This window comes from Tachyglossus aculeatus, chromosome 8 (genome assembly GCF_015852505.1).
Source record: "Tachyglossus aculeatus isolate mTacAcu1 chromosome 8, mTacAcu1.pri, whole genome shotgun sequence".
In the NCBI taxonomy this organism is placed as follows: Eukaryota; Metazoa; Chordata; class Mammalia; order Monotremata; family Tachyglossidae; genus Tachyglossus; species Tachyglossus aculeatus.
This window is the reverse complement of record NC_052073.1, coordinates 7,197,492-7,213,241: the sequence shown is the minus strand read 5'-3', so window position 1 is coordinate 7,213,241 and position 15,750 is coordinate 7,197,492. Positions and strand designations below refer to the sequence as shown.

The 15,750-nt window shown below is 46.6% G+C and overlaps 1 protein-coding gene across 2 annotated transcripts in view; it reads left to right on the top strand.

The window, feature by feature from the left end:
* Positions 1 to 15,750, top strand: part of SLC13A3 (solute carrier family 13 member 3) — a 58,795-nt gene that overhangs the window by 37,062 nt on the left and 5,983 nt on the right. The window contains exons 4-12 of one of the 2 annotated variants that reach the window (XM_038750159.1): positions 551 to 617; positions 1,025 to 1,210; positions 2,786 to 2,911; positions 3,556 to 3,651; positions 4,695 to 4,799; positions 5,544 to 5,641; positions 7,085 to 7,197; positions 11,207 to 11,368; positions 15,129 to 15,266. In XM_038750159.1, coding sequence (XP_038606087.1) covers positions 551 to 617; positions 1,025 to 1,210; positions 2,786 to 2,911; positions 3,556 to 3,651; positions 4,695 to 4,799; positions 5,544 to 5,641; positions 7,085 to 7,197; positions 11,207 to 11,368; positions 15,129 to 15,266 — 1,091 coding nt within the window. The remainder of the gene's footprint in view (positions 1 to 550; positions 618 to 1,024; positions 1,211 to 2,785; positions 2,912 to 3,555; positions 3,652 to 4,694; positions 4,800 to 5,543; positions 5,642 to 7,084; positions 7,198 to 11,206; positions 11,369 to 15,128; positions 15,267 to 15,750) is intronic. The other variant, XM_038750160.1, reaches the window with a different exon arrangement.

Here is a 15,750-nt window from a genome sequence, read left to right as displayed (position 1 = left end):
ACAAGCTTACAGTTCAGAGGGGAAGACAGACAGTAATATAAGAAAATAAATTACAGATATGGATGTAAGGGCCATGTGACTTTTGGGGATGGTGATAAATAAATGGAGCAAATCAGGCAATGCTAAGGGAATGAGAGAAATGGAAATGAAGGCCTAGTCAGGGAAGGCCTCTTGGAGGAGATATGCCTTCAATAAGGCTTTAAAGGTGGGGAGAGTCATTGTCGGATAGAGAAAGGGACAGTGTCCCAGGACAGAGGGAGGACGTGGACGAGAGTTCAGCAGTGAGATAGACGACATCAAGGTACAGTGAGTAGGTTGGCATCAGAGGAGCTTAGTGTGTGGGCTGGGTTAGAGTAAAGCCCGTTCTGATCTGAGACAGGCCAGGAGGAATGAATGCCGAGCTTCCTTATTGATGATTCCTGGGAGCCTGTCAGGGAGGGAGAGCCAAGGGGTTGGAGAAGCATTTTTTCAAGCTGACTTGGTTAGGATTGGGCTGGGACTTGGCTGTGTTCGGTGGATTAAAGAGAGGCTTTTGCTGTTTACTTTCCAGCTGGTGTTCAGAGAAATGGCCTGTACACCGTCCCCACTGAGTTGCGATTTCTGGCCAGCGCAGAGGAGTAAGTTAATCATCAAGCCTGCAACTGGGACCCTGGCTTCCCAGACCCTTTGGGAAATTCGTTTGAGGTGCCAAAATCACCTTCGATTTGCCATTCCAAATCCCCTTGGGGAATAGTTCTCTGGGGCCTGAGGAAATAGTTTTGGGCATTCCAAACCCAGCTCCATCAGAGGAGGGGGCACCTTGCCGAACTGAGAGGAGTCCGGGACAGGGGAAGGACCCAGAGGGGCTTCCAACCACCAGGTGAATAGTTTGAAAGAGAGGAACTGCTACTTCTGGGTCCAGGGCCCAGAAGCTTTTCTCCTCGAGGCTGAGGTACAGATTCAAAGCGAGCAGCTGGTCCTTGAGTTGGTGGTATGGGTTGGGCAGTGGGGTTTTTCACGGGCTTCTCTCTTGAAACGTTCCAAGCAAAGAGCGGCCGGAAGAGGTGGAGGCTGCCCCTGAGGGCTCCGGTGATGCCAAGAAGGAAGAGGAGGCCCGGAAAAACATCTGGAAAAGCTTCCTCATTTCCATCCCCTACGCGGCCAGCATCGGTGGCACTGCCACGCTCACGGGCACTGCTCCCAACCTCATTCTGCTGGGTCAACTGAAGAGGTACCAGACAAAGCCTGCTCTGGGCTCATTGGCTACTCAAACACTAGCCCATTCTGCTTTGGGGTCAGCTTCTTGCTTTCGACTAGCCGATTCTGTTTCCGTTTGTGTCAAAGCCCCCAAATGTTGACCCCCGTGCCTCTGATGAGCTGCTGCTGAATAAGAGTCTTGACTAATAATAATAATAATAATATTAGGCCATGTTACTTCGGAGCAACAGGACTCAGGTTACATCTGCACTCCTGATGGTAGCTTGAATAGCTTTGTCTCCTCCTCCATGAGGAGCACTGTTGCATGACCAGAGTGGCAGAGCTCCAAACTGCTATTTGGGGTAACTGGGGCAAGCTTTATTTTTATTGTTATTATTATTAATTGTTTTGTTAAGAGCTTACTATATGCCGGGCACTGTTGTAAGTACTGGGATAGTTACAAGCTAATTGGATTGGATACAGTCCCTATCACCACCTAGGGCTCACAGTCTTAATCCTCATTTTACAGATGAGAGAACTGAGGTACAGAGAAGTGAAGTGACTTGCCCAGAGTCACCCAGCAGACAAGTGGTGATGCTGGGATTAGAACCCAAGCCCTTCTGACCTCCAGACCCGGGCTTTATCCACTAGGCCATGCTGCTTTAGTGCAGTGCACAGCACCAAGAGGTCCTCAGTAAATGCTATTCTTCCTCCTCTTCCTGCTATTTGTTTGGCATTAGTAGGCTTCCTTGGTTGCTGGATCCCACCTTCTGGCGTTTAGGATGTGGTTTTCTGGTGGCGGGGAGGGGGAATGTCAGCTCCCTCTTTAGACTGTAAGTTCCTTCAAAGTAGGGATCATGTAGACCAGCACTGTTCTATTGTAGTCTCCCAAGGGCACAGTACAGTGCTCCTCACACAGCAACCACTCAGTAAATATTATCGATCATCCCTGACCGTGATGCTCCGATTAAAAAAGATGAACAGCCACTCCTCCACCCTGCCCCGGTTTCCTGCCCCGGCCCTCCGAAGAGGGAATCCTCTTTTATTCCTCCTCCTGGTTTTATTTTGGCCTCAATATTAACCTCCCCACTCTACTACTTCAACCCAGCCCACACACTTGGTTCCTCTAATGCCAACCAACTCAGTGTACCTTGATCTTGTCTATCTCACCACTGATCTCTCGCCCACATCCTGCTTCTGGCCTGGAATGCCCTCCCTCCTCATATCAGATAGATAATTGCTCTCCCCTACTTCAAAGCCTTACTGAAGGCTCATCTTCTCCAGGAGGCCTCCTCTGACTAAGCCCTCCTCTTCTCTTCTCTCACTTCCTTCTGTGTCGCCCTGACTTGCTCCCTTCATTCACCCTCTTTCCCATCCCCACAGTACAGATGTATATACCAGTAATTTATTTGTTTATTTATGTATATTAATGCCTGTCTTCCCCTCTAGACTGCAAGCTTTTTGTGGGCAGGGAATTCATCTGTTTTTGTTGTCTTGTACTCTGCTAAGCACTTAGTACAGTGTGGGCACACTGTAAGCACCAAATAAATACGATTGAATGAATGAACGAAACATTAATGACCCTTCCTTTTGCCTCTGTTTGCCCAAGTTTCTTCCCCAAGTGCGACGTGGTGAACTTTGGGTCCTGGTTTGTCTTTGCGCTGCCTCTAATGCTGCTGTTCCTCCTCTCCGGGTGGCTGTGGATCACCTTCTTGTATGTCGGCATTAACCTGAGGTACTCTTTCCTAGCATGCACTGGGCACCACCTAGAAGACACGGTCTCTGTAGGCTTACAATGAATCAATCGATCGATCAGTGGTACTTACTGAGCACTTACGGTGCGCAGCTCACTGTACTGAGCACTTGGGAGAGTACCTTGGTCAGAGGGGTGGATCATCGTGCCCCATTTCGGAGGAGCGGGGAGAAAGAGAAAGGAAGGGGAAAGAGAGGGAGGGAGGCTCCCTACTGAAACATGTTGTCTTCCCTGAGCGGATTCACAAGGCTCCTCTTTGAGCTCATCTCTAGACTATGAGCTCATTGTGGGCAGGGAATGTGTCTCTCTGTTGATGTATGTACTCTCCCAAGTGCCTAGTACAGTGCTTGGCACACAGTAAGCACTCAATAAATACGATCGAATGGATGAATGAAATGCTAGTGGTCACAGTCAGAGAGCTCAAAGGTAGGACAAGACTAATAATAACTGTGCGATTTGTTGAGCGCTTACTATGGGCAGGCACTGTACTAAGCACTGGGCCACGAAGAACTCTCCCTACCCCCAAGAAGCAGGTTCTGACTGGGCAGCTTCCCCCTACCCCACAAGCAGAAGGAAAGCAGGGCCTAAGCTTCTGATCATCCCTCACGTTCCGTCTGTCTCACCAGGGGCTGGATGAAGAAGAAGTCTGAAATCAGAGCAGATGCTGAAGACCGAGCCCGGGCAGTTATCAGAGAGGATTACCAAAAGCTGGGGCCAATCAAGTGAGTACTTCGGGGACAAGTGGGGAAGCTGTCCGCGGGTGGTGACTGGGCCACTTTTCTCTTTTGGACTTCCCAAGTGCTTAGTATAGTGCATTGTACAAGTGGGCCCTCAATAAATACTTTTGCTATTACTACTGGTACTACTACTACTTCTTTGAAGACGACTATTACTACTACTATGACGGCTACTACGACTATTACTACTACTGCAACTGGTAGAAGCAGAGAAGCCACGTGGCTTAGTGGCAAGAGCCCCTGCTTGAGAGTCAGAGGACGTGGGCTCTAATCCCGGCTCGGCCACTTGTCTTCTGTGTGACCTTGGGCAAGCCACTTAACATCTCTGTGCCTCAGTTACCTCGTCTGTAAAATGGGGTTAAGACTGTGAGCCCCGTGTGGGACAACCTGATTACCTTGTATCTACTCCAGTGCTTAGAACAGTACTTGGCACATTGTAAGTGCTTAACGAATACCATAATAACTATTGTTAGTAGTAGTATAACATACTACTCCTCCTCCTCCATTCATTCATTCATTCAATCATATTTATTGAGCACTTACTGTGTGCAGAGCACTGTACTAAGCGCTTGGGAAGTCCAAGTTGGCAACATATAGAGACGGTCCCTACCTCTACTAAAATAAATACGATTGACTGACTTACCTCTACTACTCTTGTTGTGAGCGGGGAATGTGTCTGTTTATTGTTATATTGTTTTCCCCCAAGTACTTAGTACAGTGCTCGACACACAGTAAGTGCTCAATAAATACAATTGACTGACTGAATGACTGACTGTTTCTGTCACTCTACCCTGAGGAGATTGGGGATGGCTGACGGGGAGGGAAATAGAGGATCGGGCTTGGTTGAATTTTCCCAAGAAGCCTTTCCTCTCCCTTCAGTGTCTCCGGGCCCTTTTTGTTCTCAGAGCTTGGCACCCACTCAGACAGGCTGGCTTTCTGGGCCTGCTCTGGTGGACAATGTCCAATCAGGATGGGGCTCTTTGCCAGCCCAGAATTAACCCTCCACTGCCTTCTTTTTTGTGTCGTAGGTTTGCCGAACAGGCGGTCTTCTTCTTCTTCTGCTTGTTCGCCATCTTGCTCTTCTCCAGGGACCCAAAGTTCATTCCCGGCTGGGCCAGCCTATTCACCCCCGGGTGAGATACCACTGATGAGCAAGCTCCCCTCTAGACTGTAAGCTCATTGTGGGCAGTGACGTGTCAGTTTATTGCTCTTTTGTACTCTCCCAAGTGCTTAGTATGGTGCATTGCACATAGTAAGTGCTCAATAAATATGATTGGCTGACTGAGTGAGTGTACTATACAACAGCGTTGGTGGACACATTCCCTGCCCACAACAGTCCAAATATTCATTCATTTAATCGTATTTATTGAGCACTTACTATGTGCAGAGCACTGTACTAAGCGCTTGAGAGAGTACAACAGTAAACAAACACATTCTCTGTCTACAACAAGCTTACAGTCTGGGGGGGGGATAACAGACATTAATATAAATAAATAAATTACAGATGTGTTCATAAGTGCTGTGGGGCTGGAAGCGGGGAAGAACTAAGGGAACAAATACTGTTACTATCATTATTATTATTATCATCCTGATGTCCAAGTACATAGCATAATTTCTATGGCTTATGGCCAGCATCCATCACATGACTTGCCCCCTTTATACATCCCCCTCCCAGCCCCACAGCACTTCTGTACATGTCTGTCATTTATTTATTTCTATTAATGTCTCTCTACGCCTCTGGACTGTAAGCCTGCTGTGGGCCAGAAATGGGTCTGTTTATTGTTATATTGTACTCTCCCAAGCGCTTAGTATAGCACTGTGCACACTGGAGATGCTCAATAAATATGACTGACTGACTGACTGACTGATTCTTTTAGCTTTCTCTCAGATGCTGTCACTGGAGTTACCATTGTAACAATGCTGTTCTTCTTCCCATCGCAAAAGCCATCTTTTAAGTGGTGGTTTGACTTGAAAGGTAAGTCAGGCCTCTGGTCCCTGCAGATTCCAAAGGGAACGGCTAGCAGGAGTGTCAGATCCTATCAGAAGTTATTGGATTCACTGGATCGATTCTGGACTGGCTCCATCAGCCTGTTCTCTCTCTCTCTCTCTCCTTTAATCATATTGTTAAACACTTACTACTTGCCAAGCAACGTACTAAGTGCTAGGTAAATACAAACTAATCAGATTGGACCCAGTCCATGACCCACATGGGTCTCACGGTCTTGGTCCCCATTTTACAGATGAGGTAACTGAGGCCCAGAGAAGTGAAGTGACTTGCCCAAGGTCACAGAGCAGACAAGTGGATGAGCTGGGATTAGAACCCATGTCCTTTTGACAAGTCTATCCACTTGGCCACACTGCTTCCACAGCACTCTCAGCTCTCAGTACAGTGGTCTGCACACAGTAAGCACTTAATAAATACTATTACTGCTACTACTACCAGATTCTACTCTGAGCTGAAAAATTGAATGTCAGAACTTTTCATCTCAGTGATTATTGTGGGTGAATTGGGCATGGCCAATGGGGCTTTTAGTTGTCCCACTGACCCCTCCAATGGCCAGTGTTTGAGCCTCACGTGATCAATCCTCTGAGTGGGAAATATTCCCATTTTCCTTCTGGCATATCCGGTGATTACTGGGAAGAGTACAATATAACAACAAACAAACACATTCTCTGCCCACAGCGAGCTCACAGTCGGCATATGTATCAATACCAATATCGGTCACTTTGTCTAGATGTAAGCTTGTCGTGACAGGGAATGTATCTGTTTACAGTTATATTGTACTCCCCCAAGCACTTAGTACAGTGCTCTGAACACAGTAAGTGCTCAATAAATATGATGGAATGAATGAATGAATGAATATAAATAAATAAATTACATTGTTTTGTATTTCCCAAGCGCTTAGTACAGGCCTTGCATATTTCCCTAGCACTTAGCATATTTCCCAAGCACTTAGTGCAGTGCCTTGTGCCAAGTTAAGACTCAATACTGCTACTCTTACTATGTAACAAAGACCTTTATAGGTTGTGCAAATTTTTTTTCCATCCCTTTGAAGATAGAATGTGTCTCTTTGGTGAAGTTTGCTTCCATACCTGGAGATGGTACTTCCCAAGCACTTAGTACAGCACTCTGCACACAATAAGCGCTCAATAAATACGACTGAATGAATCAATGAATGAATGATGGTAATTCATTCATTCATTCAATTGTATTTATTGAGCATTGACTGAGTGCCAAGCACTGCACTAAGTGCTTGGGAGGTAACAATATAGTAGTTAACACTTTCCCTGCCACAGTGAGCTTACAGTCTAGCGTGACTAATCACCAACCATCGGCCACACAGAGGGAGGTGCTTGGACACAAGTGACATCCTGATTCTGAGGCTCCTATGGTGGGCGGGGGGTTTTCTCTGCCTAGCTCCCAACACGGAGATGGAGCCCCTGCTGACCTGGAAAAAGGCTCAGGAATCCGTGCCCTGGAACATAATTCTGCTGCTGGGAGGAGGGTTCGCCATGGCCAAAGGCTGTGAGGTAACAGAGCCACGAGGCTGCAGCATGTCCACCTGTAGTCTGAGGAGGGAAGACTGTGCTCACCAGTGGGATTTTGGGGTTGGGAAGGGCCAGAGGGAAGATCGTCAAAGGAATCCCTCCGACCCAGTTGCTCTGTACTTTTCCTTCAAGTGATATTCAGGGTGAAAACCCTGAACTTCACAGCTAGAAGAGAGACACTGCCCTCAGTCAGTCAGTCAGTCGTACTTATTGAGTGCTTACTGTGTGCAAAACGCTTGGGTGAGTATGCTATACAATATATATGGCATACACAACATATACAATATAACAATGTAACAGACATGTTCCCCACCCGCAACAAATCCTCTGCCTCTGGGCCAGAGAATGCCTAAATTACTTAGTTCGGGTAGTGTTCTTTTCATTTTTAGAGTTTTCCAGAGATGGAAGCCAGTTCTGGAATTTAGTTATTTAGGAGTTAATGAGTTCCTTCTTTATGTCTAACCTATCTCACTGGCAAAGGCAAATTCATTTCTTTGGCTCAGTTTTCTGAAGTAATGAAGAGAAAATGGTCGTGATGGTATAAAAGTTGCTATTGTCACCCTCAGCCTTCTCTTCTCCATCTTTGTTTTCTTCCATCTTTCCCCACAGGAATGTTTTCCCCACTTAAATCCCTCTTTTATTATTATTATCATTATTATTGTTAATAATAATGGTAATAATAGTAATGGTATTTGTTAAGTGCTTGCTATGTGTCAAGCTCTGTTCTAAGCGCTGGGGTAGATACAAGTTAATCAGGTTGGACACAGTCTCTGTCCCATGTGGGGCTCATAGTCTCAATCCCCATTTTACAAATGAGAGAACAGAGACACAGAGAAGTGAAGTGACTTGCCTGAGGTCACATAGCAGGGAACTCTATTATTATATTGTACAATGCCAAGTGCTTAGTACAGTGCTCTGCACCCAGTAAGCGCTCAGAAAATATGATTAATTGAATGAATGAATCTCCTCCAAGAGGCCGTCTCTGAGTAAACCCTCCTTTCCTCTTCTCTCACTCCCTTGTGCATTGCCTGACTTGCTCCCTTGATTTATTCTCCCCTCCCAGCCCTACAGCACTTACATAAGTATCTGGCATTTATTTATTTATATTAACCTCCATCTCCCCCTCTAGACCTAAGCTCCTTGTGGGCAGGTAATGTATCTGTTGTTATATTGTCCTCTCCCAAGCACTTAGTAGAGTGTTTTGCACACAGTAAGTGCTCAGTAAATACGATTGAATGAAAAATGAATTGTGGACAAGGAATATGTCTGTTTATTGCTATATTGTGCCCTCCCAAGTGTTTAATACAGTGCTTTCCACAGAGTAAGAGCTCAATAAATATGACTGACTGACTGGTCACCTTTGATTAAAACCTGGAACAGATTCTAAATGCTCGGGGGAATCTCCAACCCTGGAAAACTTCAAGAGTAGCAAAGGCAGTTACCTATTGTTTAATTTAGAGATGGCATAGCTGGAGGCAGAGGGCTGGACAGGTAATAATAATAATAATACTGATAATATTGTGATTATGCTAATAACTATTTGTTAAGCAGTTTCCATGTGTCAAGCACTGTACTAAGTGCTGGGGTAGAAAGAAGATAATCAGGCCCCACATTATTTGTATTGATGCTATTGATGCCTGTTTACTTGTTTTGATGTCTGTCTCCCCCTTTTAGACTGTGAGCCGGTTGTGAGCAGGGATTGTCTCTTTGTTGCTGAATTGTACTTTCCAAATGCTTAGTACAGTGGTCTGCACACAATAAGCACTCAATAAATACGATTGAATGAATGAAGTAGGAGGGACAACACATATTGAAATCCCATTTAACTGATGAGGGAACTGAAGCGCAGAGAAGTTGAATGACTCACCCAAGGTCACAGAGCAGGTTTATGACAGCTGGGATTAGAACCCAGGCCATCAGATGATGATGATGATGTTAAGAGCTTACTATATGTCAAGCACTGCTCTAAGCTCTGGTAGATACAAGCTAATCAGGTTGGACACAGTCCCTGTCCCACATGGGGCTCACATTTTTAATTCCCATTTTACAGAGTAGGTAACTGAGGCCTAGAGAAGTGAAGTGACTTGCCCAAGGTCACACAGCAGACAAGTGGCAGAGCCAGGATTAGGACACAGATCCGTCTGAGTCCCAGGCCCGGGCTCTATCCACTAGTCTGGTCTGCTTCCAGTCTGACCACTGAGATGACCACTGAGGTGTTGGACTCTGAGGAAGAGAATTCTGAAATGGAAACTTGAGTGATCTCGAGAAAGCTGCTGGGCCAGCAGAGCTGGAGAGGAGCCGACCCAGCCTGGCCCAGCTAGCGAACTGGCAGTTGGCCGAGGAAATAAGCAGCCACGGGAGGTTTCCTTCAGCCTGAGTTTTTGTCTTGCGAGGCTTTCAGGAAAGCCGAGAGGCAGCGCAGCACAGAAGCAGGACAGGAATGCTTATGCCTTCTCTGCTAGCCTCAGGGTGGACAGAAGAGAGAGTTTGAGAACTGATGCCCTTGGCTTTGGTGGTCAGTCACTGAGCTTTCCAATTGGGGAGATGCGGGGGGACAGGGAGGGCTGGGTGGCCTCTGGGTTTGTATTCCCTCCAGCCAAACTCCAAACTCCAAACTCCAAACTCCAAAGTCTAAGTCGTGGTTTCAAAAGGGTCAGAAAAGGGAGGTCCCTGGAAGAGTTCCAGGCTATAGGTCTCTTACGAGGAAGAAGCCTAATTACAACAATGTCTGGGTCTCACCTCACTTCCATATTTCTGGAACCTCCCACGGGCCGACAGCAATGAGAAGAAGGGAAAGGTGGATGGGGAGTTTCCGTCCGAGGCCTCGCGGTAGTTCTCACCTGGCTCGGAGCGAGATGTCAGTGCAGTCAGTCAATTGATAGTATTTATCAAGCGCTTACTGTGTGCAGAGCACTGTACTGAGTGCTTGCAGGAGGACAAGATGACAATATAGCAGACACATGCCCTGCCCATAGTGAGCTTACAATCTAGAGGACAAGTTTACAGTCTAGGGGATGAGCTTACACACAAAACAGAGAGAGAAAGGCTGAAGGCTGAAGGGTTATGGGAAGGAATTCAACTCTGCCTGGGGGTAAGAAGCTGGATGCCCGGACTAGTTTGCAAATGATCCACTTTTCTGTGCCAATGTGGCAGTAGCCAAGGTTCCCACATTGAGGTTGACAAAGGGCTCCGTGAGGTGTCAGTCACTTAGGAGATGAGCAGGAGGAGGAGGGATAAAGCCGAAGCAGCGTGTCCTAGTGCTGCTTGGGCCTGGGAGGTGGAGGACTTGACTTTTAATCCCAGCTCTGCCAAATTGCTTGCTTTATGACCTTGGACAAGTCATTTCACTTCTCTGTGCCTCAGCTGTAAAATGGGGATTAAACACCCGTTCTCCCTCCTACTTAGACTGTGAGCCCCAAGTCCAACCGAATTAGCTTGTACCTGTTTGTTGTATTGTACTCTCCCAATCACTGAACACAGTGCTCTGCACATGAAACACTCTCAATAAATATGATTGTTTGATACCCCAGCACTTAGAATAGTGTTTGACACATGGTAATGGCATAGTGGATAGAGCTTGGGACTGGGAGGGAGAAGGTCAAGAATTCTAATCCCGGCTCAGCAACTAGTCTGCTGTGTGACCTTGGGCAAGTTACTGCATTTCTCTGGGCCTCATTTCCCTCATCTGTAAAATGGGGATTGAGACTGTGAGCCCCACATGGGACAGGGACTGTATCCACCTCTATTTGCTTGTATCCACCCAAGCGCTTAGTACAGTGCCTGGCCCATAACAAATACCATAGCTGTTAAGCGCTTAACAAATGAGCTCTTTGTGGGCAGGAATGTGTCTTCTTGTTATGTTGTACTCTCCCAATTGCTTAGTACAGTGCTTTGCACAAGTAAGCGCTCGATAAATACGATTGAATGAATACCATTCAAAAAAAAAGAAAAAAAGAAAAGAGAGTGGATGTCCCTTTCTTCCCTGGGCCAGGAATCGGGACTGTCCCAGTGGATCGGCGGGAGACTTCACCCTCTGGAGAACATGCCGCCCGCAGTAGCCGTGCTGCTTATCACCGTGGTCATCGCCCTCTTCACCGAGTTTGCCAGCAACACGGCCACCATCATCATCTTCCTCCCTGTCCTGGCTGAACTGGTGAGTGATTTGTCAAGGGATTGGTCACAGACCCGACTATTTGGGAAGCAGCATGGATTAGTGGATCATCATCATCATCATCAATCGTATTTATTGAGCACTTACTATGTGCAGAGCACTGTACTAAGCGCTTGGGAAGTACAAATTGGCAACATATAGAGACAGTCCCTACCCAACAGTGGGCTCACAGTCTAAAAGGGGGAGACGGAGAACAAAACCAAACATACTAACAAAATAAAATAAATAGAATAGATATGTACAAGTAGAATAAATAAATAAATAAATAAATAAATAAATAGAGTAATAAATATGTACAAACATATATACATATATACAGGTGCTGTGGGGAAGGGAAGGAGGTAAGATGGGGGGGATGGAGAGGGGGACGAGGGGGAGAGGAAGGAAGGGGCTCAGTCTGGGAAGGCCTCCTGGAGGAGGTGAGCTCTCAGCAGGGCCTTGAAGGGAGGAAGAGAGCTAGCTTGGCGGATGGGCAGAGGGAGGGCATTCCAGGCCCGGGGGAGGATGTTGGCCGGGGGTCGACGGCGGGACAGGCGAGAACGCGGTACGGTGAGGAGATTAGCGGCGGAGGAGCGGAGGGTGCGGGCTGGGCTGTAGAAGGACAGAAGGGAGGTGAGGTAGGAGGGGGCGAGGTGATGGACAGCCTTGAAGCCCAGGGTGAGGAGTTTCTGCCTGATGCACAGATTGATTGGTAGCCACTGGAGATACGGCCATCGTGGGTTCTAAACCCCGCTCCACCACTTTTCTGTTGTGTGGCCTTGGGCAAGTCACTTCACTTCTCTGGGCCTCAGTTCCCTCATCTGGAAAATGGGGATTGAGACTGTGAGCCCCATGTAGGACACAGACTGTGTCCAACCCGATTGCTTTCATTCACCCCAGAGTTTAGTAAAGTGTCTGGTACAGATTAAGCGCTAAACAAATACCACAATTATTATTATCATGGACCAAAACACTGCCCCTACTGCCGGCCCTGCCTGCTGGTTCAGTGGGAGGAATTGAAGTGGCATGGACCAGTGGTTAGGACCCATGAAGGGGAGTCGGAAGACCTGGGTTCTAATCCTAAATCCACCACTGGATGACCTTGGGCTAGTCAGTTAACTTTTCTGTACCTTGATTTCCTCATCTGTAAAATGGGGATTTTTTTAATGGTATTTGTTAGGTGCTTACTATAAGCTAGGCACTGTACTAAGTGCTGGGGTGGATACGAGTTAATCAGTATGGACTCAGTCCTTGCTAGAAAAGTCACCCATCATCACCTTTACTGGGATCCAAACCCAAATGGAAACGGGAGCAGAAATTGGATTGCTGAATCAGTCGCTGCTCTGACAATAAACAAATTATTTTAAGAAGCAGCATGGCTTAATAGATAGAGCACAGGCCTGAGAGTCAGAAGGACCTGCATTCTAATCCCAGCTCTGCCACTTGCCCACTGTGTGACCTTGAGAAAGTCACTTCACTTGTCTGGGCCTCAGTGCCTCATCTGTAAAATAGGGATGAACACCGAGACTTCTGTGAGACAGGGACTGTGTCCAACCCGATTATGTTGCATCTACCACAGTGCTTAGAACAGTGCCTGGCACATAGTAAGCATTTAACAAATACCTCCACAGTTATTATTTATTAAGTGCTCATTATGAGTTCTAAGCAATGCTTTAGATCCACGATATTCATGTCAGATACAGTCCCTGTCCCACCAGGGGCTCACAGTCTAAATGGGAGGGAGAAAAGGCATTGAATCCCCATTTTACAGATGAGGAAACTGAGGCCAGAGAAGTGAAGAGACTTGCCCAAGGAGACAAAGTAGCCAACTGGCAGAATCGTTGTGGCCAGGGATTGTCGCTGTTTATTGTTGTATTGTACTTTCCCAAGCGCTTAGTACAGTGCTCTACACACAGTAAGCGCTTAATAAATAGGATTGAATGAATGAACTGGCAAAGCCAGGTTTATCATCATCATCATCAATCGTATTTATTGAGCACTTACTATGTGCAGAGCACTGTACTAAGCGCTTGGGAAGTACAAATTGGCAACATATAGAGACAGTCCCTACCCAACAGTGGGCTCACAGTCTTAAAAGGGAGAGATAGAGAACAAAACCAAACATACTAACAAAATAAAATAAATAGAATAGATATGTACAAGTAAAATAAATAAATAGAGTAATAAATATGTACAAACATATGTACATATATACAGGTGGTGTGGGGAAGGGAAGGAGGTAAGATGGGGGGGATGGAGAGGGGGACCCAGATCCTTTGACTCTCAGGTCTGTGGTCTTCGCACTAGCCCACGCTGCTTCCCCTGGATTCCCGAAAGACCCGAAGCCTTCCTTCGGGCCGGTGGTCTGGGGGGTCAAAGGTCAGCCTGTGGCAGGACTCAAACAAATCCCTGAGCCCAGCAAACTGGGAAAGGGTGGTGGCAGAGAGAAGGCTCAAGAGTTGGCCATGTGCAGTGGGCCACGCAGACCTTCGTCCACAGTTAGGTAACTGGGTGAGGAGGCCAGGGACTGGGCTGGGCAGAAGTTGGCTGATTCCTCATCCACGTGCCAGGGTCTCGTGCCTCGTGCTCAACTAACCAGCCTCCTCACTGCTGCAGTCTCCCTCTCCTTCCTGCTCTTGCTCTCTCTGTCTCTCTCTCTCATCTTCGCTCTCTCTCTCAGAAGAACCTTTGCCATTTAAACCAGATCAAGCCTCAATAAATATCTATATTTATATGTTTAGATTCAGTCAGTCGTATTTAGTGAGCACTTACTTTGTGCAGAGCACTGTACTAAGTGCTTGGAAAGTACTGTTCACCGATAAAGAGAGATAATCCCTGCCCTCACCAGGCTTACAGTCTAGAAGGGGGGAGACAGACATCAAAATAGGTAAACTGGCAATAGATAAACAGATATATATTAATAATAATAATTCATAATGATTATGGTAGAAATCAACTGCTTACTATATGCCAAGCACTGTTCTAAGTGCTGAGGTAAATGCAATGTAATCAGGTTGTCCCACACAGGGCTCACAGTCTTAATCTTAATTCTTCTTACAGAAGCATCGTGGCTCAGTGGAAAGAGCATGGGCTTGGGAGTCAGAGGTCATGGGTTCTAATCCCAGCTCTGCCAATTGTCAGCTCTGTGACTTTGGGCAAGTCACTTAACTTCTCTGTGCCTCAGTTACCTCATCTGTAAAATGGGGATTAAGACTGTGAGCCCAAAGTGGGACAACCTGATCACCTTGTATCCTCCCCAGTGCTTTGAACAGTGCTTTGCACATAGTAAACACTTAACAAATGCCATCATCATTATTATTGATCCACATTTTACAGATGAGGTAACTGAGGCACAGAGAAGTGAAGTAACTTGCCCAAAGTCATACATCTGGCAAATGGAGGAACCAGGATTAGAACCCATGTCCTTTGACTCCCAAGCCCGTGCTCTTGCCACTAGGCCATGCTGCTTCTCTATATCTTCTCATCTATACTTTCATTAATTCGGTCAGTTTATTTACCCTGATGTGTCTGTATTTCTTCCTCCTTCATCCTTGTTCTTCCTCTGACATTTACTATCTGTAAATCACCCCTGACTCCCCCTTTAAATCATACGTTCCTTAAGGGCAGAGAACATATACCTTGCTCCTACGGCCTTCTCCAAAGCCTTTGGTACAGTTCCTAGCACTGTGTAGATGCTCTGTAAATTCCAAAGATGGACCGGTTGATGATGGATTTGTTTCTCTCCGCCTCTCTTTTGTTCCAGGCCATTAGACTGAGAGTCAATCCCTTGTATCTAATGATCCCAGGCACCATCGGTTGTTCCTATGCTTTCATGCTCCCTGTTTCAACGCCTCCCAACTCCATCGCCTTTGCATCTGGACACTTACTGGTCAAAGACATGGTAAGCTCCATCCTGTTTGGTTTTCAGCTGCCTCTAAGGAATCATCACCAAAGAGCCCTTTTTTTGGCTTTTTAGGGTATTTGTTAAACACTATGTTACTAGGAGAAGCAGTGTGGCTCCCCGGAAAGAGCACGGGCTTTGGAGGCAGAGGTCATGGGTTCAAATCCCGGCTCTGCCAATTGTCAGCTGTATGACTTTGGACAAGTCACTTCACTTCCCTGGGCCTCCGTTCCCTCATCTGTAAAACGGGGATTAAGAGTGTGAGCCCCACGTGGGATGACCTGAAAACCTTGTAACCTTCCCAGCACTTAGAGCAGTGCTTTGTACATAGTAAGTGCTTAATAAATGTCATTATTATTATTATTATTATTATTATTTGCCAGACTCTGTACTAAGAGCTAGGGGAGATACAAGGTAATTGGGTTGGACACAGTCCCTGTCCTACATAGGGCTCACATTCTCAGTCGCCATTTTCCAGATGAGG